This window comes from Euprymna scolopes, chromosome 6 (assembly GCF_053919585.1).
Source record: "Euprymna scolopes isolate OS-2025 chromosome 6, ASM5391958v1, whole genome shotgun sequence".
Taxonomy (NCBI): Eukaryota; Metazoa; Mollusca; class Cephalopoda; order Sepiida; family Sepiolidae; genus Euprymna; species Euprymna scolopes.
In genome coordinates, this window is record NC_136487.1 from 118955716 (window position 1) to 118968538 (window position 12823).

General features: G+C 38.3%; 1 protein-coding gene across 1 annotated transcript in view; it reads right to left on the reverse strand.

Annotated features, from left to right (window-relative positions):
- LOC145278328 (uncharacterized) overlaps positions 1-546 on the reverse strand; it is a 31456-nt gene extending 30910 nt beyond the window's left edge. The window contains exon 1 of the mRNA XM_080130620.1: positions 420-546. Within this exon, the coding sequence (XP_079986746.1) occupies positions 420-468 (49 nt within the window). The 5' untranslated portion in view covers positions 469-546. The remainder of the gene's footprint in view (positions 1-419) is intronic.
- Positions 547-12823: the final 12277 nt, after the last annotated feature.

Consider the following 12823-nt stretch of genomic DNA (forward strand, 5'->3'; position numbering starts at 1 on the left):
TTTATTTTTCGACACAATATTATTTTGTTCGCTATCGATTTTCTCCTGACGAGATGATAGCCGAAAGAGCTCTCGAGAAACTTCCAATGTCGAAAAATTTAATTAATATACATATCAATTTTTTGAAAAACTGAAGACAGAGAAGTCAATATAATTGCACATGATAACTTCCCTGTATTCTATTTCACTGAGCAAGAAAAAAAATATCTCCAATTTAACAGTTTTCTTAGTTGGAATAAATATTAAAAACCTGAAGCAAAATAAAATATATTTGTGCCAATAACAATGAAAAAAATAAATAAATAAATAAAATATATATAGAATCAAGTATCAATGTGTCAGGGGACAAGATTTCTTTTTTTTATATGTTAGAGATTTAAATATACACAGTAAATATAGATGCAAATATGTTCCCATACCTGAAGCCAATGTAATCACTATTATGGAGATGAAACTGGGGACGTGCATCTTTTCTGGTGAGTGTAATTCAATGAACCAGATATCATTTGTAGAAAAATACTTTCTGTAAGTATGACGCAAAAGCCAATTTAGTCGCTATTGTTTGTCTATGTTTTATTACATATTATTGTTGGGATCAATATGTTTTCATTTATCTTATGAAACAATGCTCTTCATTCATTGATTTCCTTTTGTTAAAAGAGTAAGAGTGCAGAATAAAATAATGAATAAATAATGGATTTAAAGTCAATTCTTTTTTGTGTAGAGAGCCTATGCAGTGTAATTACAAGTTGACGCAATTAGCCATCATGCTTTAACCCTTGGAAAAAATGTTCTACAATTTTATAAATGCAAAAAAAGCTAATCCTAGTTGTGATCATTTCTGATTAAATGATCTACAACATAATTTCCTTTCCAATTGATCACTTAACGTAAAGCTGTATTTGTCTTCCACCGTGATCATTATTACTTAAATGATGTGGTCATTACTATTTTAAAAATGTAAAACATGATTTGTCTTCCCTAGTAAACATTACTTTTTTTTTTTACATGGGGGTCACCACTTATCAAGGCCCGAAGGCCACTCAGGGATAAGGGTTATTGAGTGTACAGTAATCAATGAGATAGTATTGTAGTAATCATTAGTATTAGGGGTTTTGATAGAGTGTCTTACTTAAGGGGGCGGTTTGTCAGGAGTTTTTTTATGTTGGATTTGAAGACGTCCAAGTTGTAGTCAAGTGGGAAACAGGCAAGCGGCAGAGAGTTCCACTGACGTGCAGTTCTAAGAAAGAAGCTCTGCTCATGGAATCTACGTTTGGATTTAGGCACAGATAAAGAGTGGGGAAAATTATTGACAGTAGTTTCAGCCAGACGTGTGTTTCTCGTGAAAGATTGGCGAGGGGGGGACGAGGGATTGGAGCTCAGACGAGCACCTGCCATGGAAATAACGATAAAACAAAGACAGGCTCGCAACATCTCTCCTGTGGGAGAGAGGTTGCAGGGAAGAGAAAAGGGCATTCCCCACTAAACCACAAAGTCTATTTTGTACTCTGTCAAGGCAGGATAGGCTGTTTTTAGCAGCACCTGCCCAGATGTGGCAGCAGTGTTGCAGGGGCCGATCGTCCGGAGACAATCGACCCAACAACTAACAAAATAGACACAGGCAAAAGGTAAACAGCATAAAGGCAAAGAAGAATCACAGACACAGGTTGTTTGGTTAAAGACGAGGGTTCGCCTTTTATTTTGTATAAAGGGAGAAAAAATCGTTTAATCTGGGTGCTGGTCGCCTGGAAGGTCGCACGTCACTGGAGGCAAGGTCTGGAGGTCCGGACTGGTACTCTGGATGTAGTGTGGTTTAGAGGGTGCTCGCTAGGTATGGAATGGTCAGCTGAGCGTCAGAGCGATCCGGAACGAAAGGTGAACACTGAGAGCTCGGGGGTCAGTGTTAAGGAACGGACGACACTGAGAACGGAGGGATCAGTGTTTAGGAATGGACGACACTGAGAATGGAGGGATCAGTGTTTAAGAACGGACGACCGGTAGGGAGCGAGATTGCAGACCAGAGGAACAATGTGCGCGCGAGGTAGCAGACCAGAGGTGCAAGGTGCAAGCGAGGTAGCGGACCAGAGGTGCAAGGCGCAAGCGAGGTTGCAGGCGAGAGATGCAGGTGCAGTGCAGGAAGCTGGAGGATGGAGGCAGGAGGTGCTAACAGAGTAAAGAAAGTGGTAGGTCTTTTGTAGGAACCTAGCCTTGAAAAGGGCACTTTGAATTACTGCTGTTGCTGCATCGGCGCTGGTTCTGGTTCTGGAGTGGTTCCTGACCGCTGCTGCTACCGCATGAGATCTTTCAGCAAGTGAGTGGATTTCAAAATTCGGGGACTCGTAGCCCCCTAGCCAGCTTAACTTATTCGGCCGAGAGGTGCTTTCTTTGTGGAGACAGGGTGTTACAAGTGATGTCGCTCTCGGAAAATGAATAAATGAAGGTCATTAATTCCAGACGAAATTTTTACAAATCAAACTTAGTTTAGAAGTTTGAGAATTGTATTTTAATTCATTCCATCTGAAACAAACAGACATTCATTTAGCTTTTAATCATAAAAGATTAATTTTTATGTATATTTCCTTTAACAGCGAGGATGCTGGGGAAAGGAGACATAAGTAGGTCAGCTGGCCTTGCCTTTTAGGTGTGGCTATTCGTCCACTCTCCTTTTTTTTCTTCTGTCGCTCATGCTAGAAATGACGCATACTTATTTTATCTTGCCCCCACGACAGCAGTACTCCATCCTTGGACATACTTGGCCTTTATACAAATAGAGAATTGCATCAGTAGTGAGATATCTTCTGGAGCGGTAGAAGGATCCCACCATTTTCCCAGTGTCCCTGGCAACAGATTTGATGTACGTGTTCCATTTCAGATCAGGAGTAAAGGTCAAACCCAGAAGCTTGTCAAAACAAACTACTTAAAAAGATTTTTTACCTTCTGTGGTTATTACTATTTAAATTATGTAAAATATTATTTGTCTCCCTTAGTAATGACTACACTTAAATAATGAAAAGATTTGTTTATCTCACCTAGTGACCACTACTACTTAAATAATATAAAGCATAATTTCTCTTCCCCTGTGATCACTACTATTTGAATAATGTAAAGCACGATTTGTCTCCCTTGATGATACTACTAATTAAATAATGAAAAGTATGATTTGTGTCTCCTAGTAATCACTATTACTTTAACAACGAAAATCTTTGTTTCTCTCCACTAATGGTCATTACTATTTGAATGATGTAAAGAATGATTGGTCTTTCACTGTGATCATTATTACTTAAATGATGCAAAGCATGATTTGTCTCCCCTGGTGATTATTATTCCTATTTACTTGCCTCCCCACGAGGGCAGAGTTAGAGTCGGTTTTTAATGTGGGGAAAATCCAGCTGGATAGGAACAAAAATAAAAATTGCCTCAGTCACAAAGGATTTCTCCTACCCCGACTGAGGACAGAAAAGGTAAAGTGTAGTGTCAGAACAGATACAACACTGTGATCTTGGCCTAAAGATGGTGATTATTATTGCTTAAACGATGTAAACCATGATTTGTCCCCTCTGGTGATCATTATTACTTAAATGATGCGACGCTGTTTTACAATTTGTCAATGTGAAGAGGGAGACAACTCTCGTTTACTAAGAGATTCGTTCATTTTTTCATCTCATAATTTAGGACGCGATATTTTTTAAAAACTCAAAACATTAAAAAAAGAAAGCTGTGACGAATTTTTTTTTTTAATGTAACAATGTTGATAACATTAATAACACAAAATGAAGTCTTTACGCGACTATTAAGAGAAAACCAATGAAACCACGATATTTCATTAGATGAAAACATTTTAAAAAAGAAGTTTGGCAACTTTTTTTTTTTCTTTAACCTTTAAAAAATACCAAGAATGAAACTCTTTAATAAAACAAGGATAAAACTTTTAAAGCTGCGGCGACTTTTCTTTACTGTAACAAAGCTTATAATATTAATAACACCAACATCTATTTTTTAACATTACAAAAAATCAAAATGCAACGATAGCTGTAGCGGTATTGTAATTTTTATTAAACAAAAGCTGCAATTTATTATTTACTAGCAAGGCTACCCGGCGTTGCGTGGGACATATAAAACAATGAGAAAAATTAAGTTACTTTTGAATATACCAATTATTCTTAGGATAGAGGAATTTTTAATGTCTATATATCATTTTTTATCTCGAGCAAAATAATATTTTACCTACCCTAGGACGGGTACTACACACGAATGAAACAATTGTACCTTCCCTAAGTAAGTAATTTACAGTATGTATATGAAAGAATTTTACCTTCACTACGATGGGTAATGTATAACATATATTTAAAATACTTTTACCTACCCTCGGCCGGGTAATGTAAATATATATATGAAACAATTTAACATACTCTCGGCAAGTATTGTACAACATATATGAAATAATTTCTCTTCCCACCAAGGTCATCATGGTTTTAAGAGAAATGAAATCATTTTTAGAAGATTGATCAATAGGATTTCAAAATTAATACATAAATACATTGTGTTGGTTAATGATTAGGCAACCCTTGCTTCATTGTAAAATTCCACATTACTGTGTTTCATTTTCATTCCCCACTACCGGCATCAAATTTTTTTCGGGAAAAAAACGTAATTTTCGGAAGATTACTCGGAAGGTTTTACATAATAAATACACAAATACATTGAGAAGGTTAGTGGTTAGGCAACCCTTGCTTCACTATGAAATTCCATATTACTGTTTTCTTTCTTTCCCGACTAACGACACCATCATTTTTAGTGAAATGATATCATCTCTTCAACATAATTCAGCAGGTTTTCCAAATAATTACATAAATGCATTGATGCGAATGATGATTAGGAAACTTTTACTTTACCATGAATTTTCAATATTAATGTAGTTCTTCTCTTCCCACTCACCAACAACATAATAGTAAGAGAAACAATGTTATTTCCAGAATATGATTCCACAGGTATTCCATATTTTTGGAATACAACATTGTTGGAGATTACTCCCTCTAGGCCAACCACAAAAGTGAAGGTTTGGTAATCCCTAGAGAACTCCTAGCGCATGTTTAAAAGCAACATACTTCTTTCTGCCCACCACTCCAACCATGGCGTCATTTCCCAAAGATAACATTGAAAATTCAGAAAATATGAATCACCCCTTATAGAAACTGGCCTAGTTCACCTTCACTAAACACCAACAATATATGTGAAATAAAGTAATGTGAGATCGTAAACTATTTCAGCCATTTCTAGGACTGACCTAATATCCCCATCCCCAGTTAAAAATATACAAAAAAAAGTAATGTTTAGATCATAAACTGTTTCAGCCAGTTCCAGGACTGACTTAATATACCCTCCCTCACAAAATACTAGTAAATATAGACTGAAATAAAATAATTGTGATATTGAGAACTGTTTCAACCATTTCCAGAACTGATTTTATATTCCACAACCTCCATTTAATCTTGGGCAATGTCAGGTCTTCAGCTGGTATCTTTTTCCACAAATCTCATTCAACTCCGGGAAATGCCAGGTCATTTGCTAGTACCTATTTTCACACACCTCATTTCACTCCGAGTGAGACCAGGTCTTCTGCTAGTATATATTTCCACACATTTCATTCATTCCCGGACGATGCCGGGTCTTCCGCTTGTATATAATACCACACATCTCATTCAATCCAGGGTGACGCTGGGCTTCTGCTAGTATATATATCCACACATTTCATCTAATCCTGGGTGGCGCCGGGTGCTCTGCTCGTATATATTTCTACACATCTCATTCAATCCAGAGTCTTCTGCAAGTATATGTTTTAAAATATCTCATTCAATCCTTGACGACACTGGGTCTTCCACTAGTATATAATACTACAAATCTCATTCAATACCTAGCAATTCTGGGTCTTCCACTTGTATATATTACCACACATCTGATTCAATTCTGAGCGATGCTGGCACTTCTGCTAGTATAGATTTCCACACATCTCATTAAGTCCCGGTCGACGCTGAGCTTCTGCTAGTACATATTTTCATACATCTCATTCAATACTGGGAAATGTTAGATCTGCCGCTAGTATATATTTCCATACATCTCATTCAATCCCAGGCGACTCCGGTTCTTCTGCTAGTATATATTTCCACATATCTTATTCAATCTTGGGTGACACTGGGTCTTTTAGTAGTATAAATTTCCACATGTCTCATTCAATCCTGGGCGACGCCAGGTCTTCTGCTAGTATATATTTCCATGCATCTCATCCAATCCTGAGTAACTCTAGGTGCTTCTACACATCTCATTCAATCCTGCCGATGTCTGGTCTTCTGGTAGTATATATTTCACTCATCTCTGCCAGGTCTTCTGCTAGTATATATATCCACACATTTCTTATTGAATGCCTAGCAATGCCAGGCTTTCTGCTAGTATATATTTCTATAAACTCCATTTAATCCCGGACCATGCCAGGTCTTTTGCTTGTATATATTTTCACACATCTCATTTAATGCCATGCGACACAGGGTTTTCTGTTAGTATATATTTTCACATATTTTATTCAATCTCAGGCAATGGCAGGTCTTCTGCTAGTATATATTTCCACACGTCTCATTCAATACTAGGCGATGCTGGTTGTTCTGCTAGTATATATTTCCACCCATCCAATTTAACCCTGGGCTATGCCAGGCTTCTGCTAGTATATATTTCCACACATCTCATTCAATCCCTGGGAACGCCGGGTCTTCCGTTAGTACATAATCCCACACACTAAAGTCAATCCCTGGCAACGCTGGGTCTTCCATTTGTATATATTTCTACACATCTTCTTCAATCCGAGGTGACGCCAGGCTTCTGATAGTATATATTTCCACACAACTCATTCAATATCTAGTGATGCAGAGTCTTTCTCTAGTATATATTACCAAACATCTGATTCAATCTTGAGCAATGGTAACCTATCCACTAGAATATATTTTCACACATCTCATTCAATCCTGGGCGACGCCGGATACTCTGCTCATATATATTTCTACACATCTCATTGAATCTGGGGTCTTTTGCTAGAATATATTTCCACATATCGCATTCAATCCCGAATGATGCCAGGTTCATGTGCTACTATATAATAACACACATCTTATTCAATACCTGCTGAACAGTGCACAAACGAGACCACTGACTGGTTCAAAACTGCAATCGAAACGCATGCAGAAATTTTATAGTAAGCCCCACTCTCCCCAATGGTTTACTTCGACTTGCGCAACTGCCATTTCTCAAAAGCAGCATGCATACCGCAGATTTAACCGACATAAGTCCAGTTCAAACAGACTGAAGTATATAGAAGCTAGAAATAACGTTAAGAAAAAAATAGCGACAGCTAAGAGAGAATTTACGGAAACCACTAAAAAACGCATCGAAGCACAAAAACTAGGAACTCGAGACTTCTGGAAAATCTACAACAGTGTAGTAAATAATGGGCAATCAACAATTCCCCCACTAACCAACAATCACGAGATTGTCTCCTCAGCAACCAAGAAGGCTAACATGCTTGCCAGTCGGTTTGCCTCAAACCCCACACTGGACCCTTCCAACCACCCCCTACCTGACTTTCCTGTGCGGACAGAAGCCACGCTAGACGATCTGAAAATCACCCCTGCTCTCATAAAAAACCTTGACACTTCAAAAGCATGTGGACTCGATCTCATCCCAGCTGTACTATTAAAAAAATGCTCAGACAAAGTAGCTCCAGTTCTCTCCAAACTCTATAACAAATGCCTTAATGAAGCTTGCTTTCAGGGCTGTTGGAAAACTGCTTCTGTTGTACCAGTATTCAAGAATTCTGGCGAAAGGATTGACCCATTAAATTATCGCCCCATTAGCCTCCTCCCACTTTTTGCCAAAATATTTGAGACCTTAATTAACCATGCTCTAGTCCATCAGCTTACAGATGCTAAACTTTTGACTGACCAACAATATGGATTTAGACAAGCCCGTTCCACAGCAGACATCCTAACTGTAATCTATGAACATATATACCATTCACTGGACAAAGCAGAGGAGGGCAGAGCGGTAGCTCGATATATCTAAGGCTTTTGACAGGGTATGGCATGGGGGTCTCCTCAGGAAAATTAGATCATATGGTATCACTGGTAGAATACTTAACATAATTAAATCCTTCTTAGATAAGAGAAAAATCCAGGTTGTTCTCGACGGTCATACACCTAACAATATGATATAAATGCGAGAGTGCCCCAGGGGTCTATCCTTGGACCTCTATTGTTCCTGATATTCATAAATGACCTCTCCAACAAAATTGCCTCTGAGATGGGTATATATGCTGATGACACTACACTCTATAACAGGCACGACAGGAAGACGAATGAACACATTTCTAAAGAAATGGCAGAAACACTAGAGGAAGCCCTCCAATCTGTAGTGGAATGGGGACAAAAATGGATGGTCACATTCAATGCCACCAAGACTAAACTAGTTTCATTCAACCCTCTTACCATCTATAGCAATGGCCAACGACTCTTTATCTGAGAGTTCATCTTTCAAACTCCTTGGCCTAACGTTCACAGGAAACATGAGTTGGAACAATTACATTGAAAGCATTGCCAGGGCCGCTGCAAGAAAGGTGGACTGTCTCTATCGTGCTAGACAACTACTAACACCCGAAAGTATCCTGTACCTCTATAAGGCCACCATTCGCCCATGTATGGAGTATTGCTGTCACATTTGGGCTGGTGCCTATGCTACTAGTCTCTCGCTCCTTGACAGGGTTCAAAAGAGAGTCGCAAACATGATTGGCCCTGAACTGGCATCTAAGCTTCAGCCTCTGTCCCATCGACGAAATGTTGCATCCTTCTGCCTGTTCTACAAGTATTTTAATGGTGAATGCTCTGATGAACTGCAAGCACTTGTGCATCATGACATGAGCACCCTCGACAAACCCGACAGGCTGCTCAATCCCACCCCCACAATGTAGAGATCCCTAGATGTAAAAGATCTTTCTACTCCAATAGTTTCTTCCCCAGAACCGCCAGACTTTGGAATTCCATTCCAGGTCCCTGCTTCCCCAACAGTACTGACGTGCAGAAGTTCAAATGTAATGTGAACCGACATCTTGCTGCCCTAATCCCTTTATAGTACCCCGGTAGTTGTTGCCCCTGATAGTAGCCCCCTACACCAAAATGGCGATTTGCTTGTTTGGGGTGAAAATGTAAAAAAAAAAAAAAATACCTGGCGACACGGATCTTCTGCTAGTATATATTTCCACACAACTCATTCAATCCTTGGTGATGCCGGGTCTTCTGCTAGTTTTTAGTTCCACACATCTCATTTAATCTTGGGTGACGCCAGGTCTTCTGCTAGTATATATTAACGCACATCTCATTCAATCTCGAGAGATGACAGCCCTTCTGCTTGTATATATTTCTACACATCTAAATTAATCTCCGGCAATGCCAGGCCGTCTGCTAGTATATATTTCCACAAACCCCATTCAATCCTGGGCGACGCCTGGTCTTCCTCTAGTATATAATACTACACATCTCATTTAATCCCTTCCGACGCCGGGTATTCTGCTGATATATATTTCCACACATCTCAGTCACTCCCCGGTCATAATTTCTGGATATGTTACTAATTTCGCTATTCATTTTTCATAATTTTAACCCACACTATCCTCCTTCTTTTACTAAAATAAAAAGTTGTAGATAATGTCTGGGAGGATTATCTCATTAAACACTCACTAATCCATTAACTCACATTTCATCATTTTCTATAATTTTTGGATATGGTACTAATTTCGCCAATCATTTTTTGAAATTTTAACTTACGTTATCGCCCCCCTCTTACTCAAATAAAAAGATGGAGATAATGTCTCGGAATATTGATCATTTAAACACTTGCAATCCATGAGATAATAATATCAAGTTGCCCTCCAATTAACACCATAATTTTCAGAGGAATGACGCCATCACAAGAAGTAAACCTGTCAGCACCCCACTCTCTTACTCGAAAAGAAGGAGGGATAATCATTAAACACGCACCAATCCATTAACTCACATTTGGTATAATATTAAAGTCTATAAGTAAAAGCTTTAGAGAAACAAACGAATAAAGGAGAGCATATAATATTTGGGATAATGACTCTGCAGTTTAAAGTTTCATATTGCATTGTTTTCATTTTAAAATATAACAACTGGTATTTCGATCTTTGTATTGGTAAATATTTTAATCATAATTTTATTTCTTTCTCATCGATTTTCATGATACTTTGATATTTTACGTTTTGAAATGCGATAATCACATTAGTACCAATTTTTTGGCTTGAAAATTAGTATTTTATTCTGTTATACTGTAACCTCAACCTGAGCCGTCTCTTTCGAAAAGTATAAGGTGTGACACTTACGTCACCCGCGCGTCGTCCAGTGGTGGAATGACCCCGGTTGTCGGTTCTGGTGTTTCCTCGGCGAGGATGTCAACGGCCGGTTTCCTGAAACAGACTTGTCATGCAAAACAATTGAAAAACCAAGCCAATAGTATTTCCTTTTGTTTAAAATTCCTTGTATTTCAAACACGGGTACAACCGTAGTTAGCTGCTTAGTTAGGGACTGGCCACTTGTTAACTGCGAGGTTTTCTCTTCTCTCTCCGACAGAAAAACTCAATTATCTACGTGACAGGGTCAATCGATGGGGGAATCTTCGTTCGTCGGACCCAAGGAAGCAAAACTCTCTCTAACTGTCAATCTCTCAAGGCTCACTGCTTATATTGTGGGGGCGTGGACTGGGTCTCTTCCCGTTTCGGGTCGTTGGCCAATCAGAATTAAGGGATCGCTGTCCGTCAAATCTTCGCCAGGCGGCCTATACCCAAAAAAGGAGCTGTCTTTCTTCCTCTGTTGGCATTCAGGCGTTCTCAATTTCGGCCGGCGCGGGCCTAATGGAACTTGACAGGTCGTAAAAACAGAAATGTCTTACTTAATTATTTTTGAGAGGACATAAAAACAGCTGAATCCGATTCGACAAAGGCCACGTGTCTTTTCCATAGGGGTCACTTATCGCCCAGAGGCCGTCGGCACTGATCGCTTTGTACATCGGAATTTCATTGGTATCCTTGCCACCCACGGGCTGTCATGGCCAATTTAACGTTATCACGTTCTCCCGCCATAAGCTATGATCTTATCATCTTTTCTGTCTTTACTTTTTCTTCCTTTCGTCGCTTACAACTACCTTTTTTCCCTTTCTTTTTCCACGCCCGTTGTTCGGGCTCACCGCTATTCTTAGCCTTTTGGTCAGGATCAAAGTGCAGCATCTGTTCTTCGGATGCTGCACTTCCATTTCTTGTTCTCTTTCGGTGGAGGAGAAATCCTTCACGACTGGGACAATTTTTATTTTTGTACCTTTTGAGCGTCTCTCATAAGGAATCGCCATGATAGAGACCTAAGATCATTTCCGGCAACATTACTCAGCATTTTTTCAAATATGTATAAAATTATATTGGCTATCTATAGAATTACATAGAAATAATACAGGACTTTTAGGAAAGTTTAGGCCCCCTCCCACCAACTTTAAAAACACCCGGTCAGTTGACCCACTTAGAATTACTCATTTTAGCCAATTTTTACATATTATTCATGCAAGAGAATGCTCTTTCTAGCGATACAAATTTTGTGAGTGTACAGTATCACACAGAAAAGTTTTAGTGAGACATACATACATACATACATACATACATACATTTAAACAGAGAGGTGAGATTTATATGATAGATGTTAAAAACTAGATGTTGGTGCTATTAATATTATAAGCTTTGTTCAGTAAAAAAAAACACAGCAGCCTTTTTTATATTTTCATTTTTGTTTTATTAAAACGTTTTCTTTGACAAAAAAAATAATTTCCTATCGTCGCATTTAATCTCTTATTAAGCCGTAAAAAATGTAGAAAAAAGTTGCCACAGCTTACAAGTATCGTCGCATTTTCTTTTTTTTTTAATAGTCGCGTAAAGACTACGTTTTGTATTATTAAAGTGAAAATGTTTGTGTGTGTGTGTGTGTGTGTGTGTGTGTGTGTGTGTGTGTGTGTGTGTGTGTGTGTGTGCATTTTTTGTGTATGTCCGGCAAAGGCTTTTGGAGGGGGAGGGCGCTCGGTGGAGTCACTTTTTCTTAGAACTCTTTATATGCTTCGTAGATTATAATATCTAAGATTTACAAAAGAGGGTGGCGTGTATCTTTAATTTCGACGACTTTTACATGCTATTTTCGCGATATTTCTCATTATTTGATTTATCTCCCCTGTTGATTATTATTACTTAAATGACGTAAAGCATGATTTGTCTCACCTGGTGATTTTTATTACTAAAATAACTTTAAACATGATTTGTCTTCCCTAGTGATCACTATCATGATTTGTCTCCCCTGGTTATTATTATTACTTAATTAATGTAAAGCATGATTTTTCTTTCCTTGTGATCATTATTACTTAAATGAAGAACAGCCTGATTTGTCCCCCCTGAAGATTTGTTCCAACCATATGTAGCGCCAGCGGTTGCTACCAGCGATACCAGCTTACTCGAATAAAAAAAAAAAATAATACGAAAATAAAGAAAGAAAACCGTAAAGAAAAAAAAAATATAGATAAGGGTGATATGCCTCGCACACCTCGACCAAAAATTATAACGTAATTTAATTATCTACAATCTTATTTTGATAATTTTAAGGTAAAACTTGTCAGGAGCGCTCTGTTTTAGGGTTGTTTTGAAAATGGAACGGAAATTTAAATTTCGTTCCATTTTAATCTTTGTTTT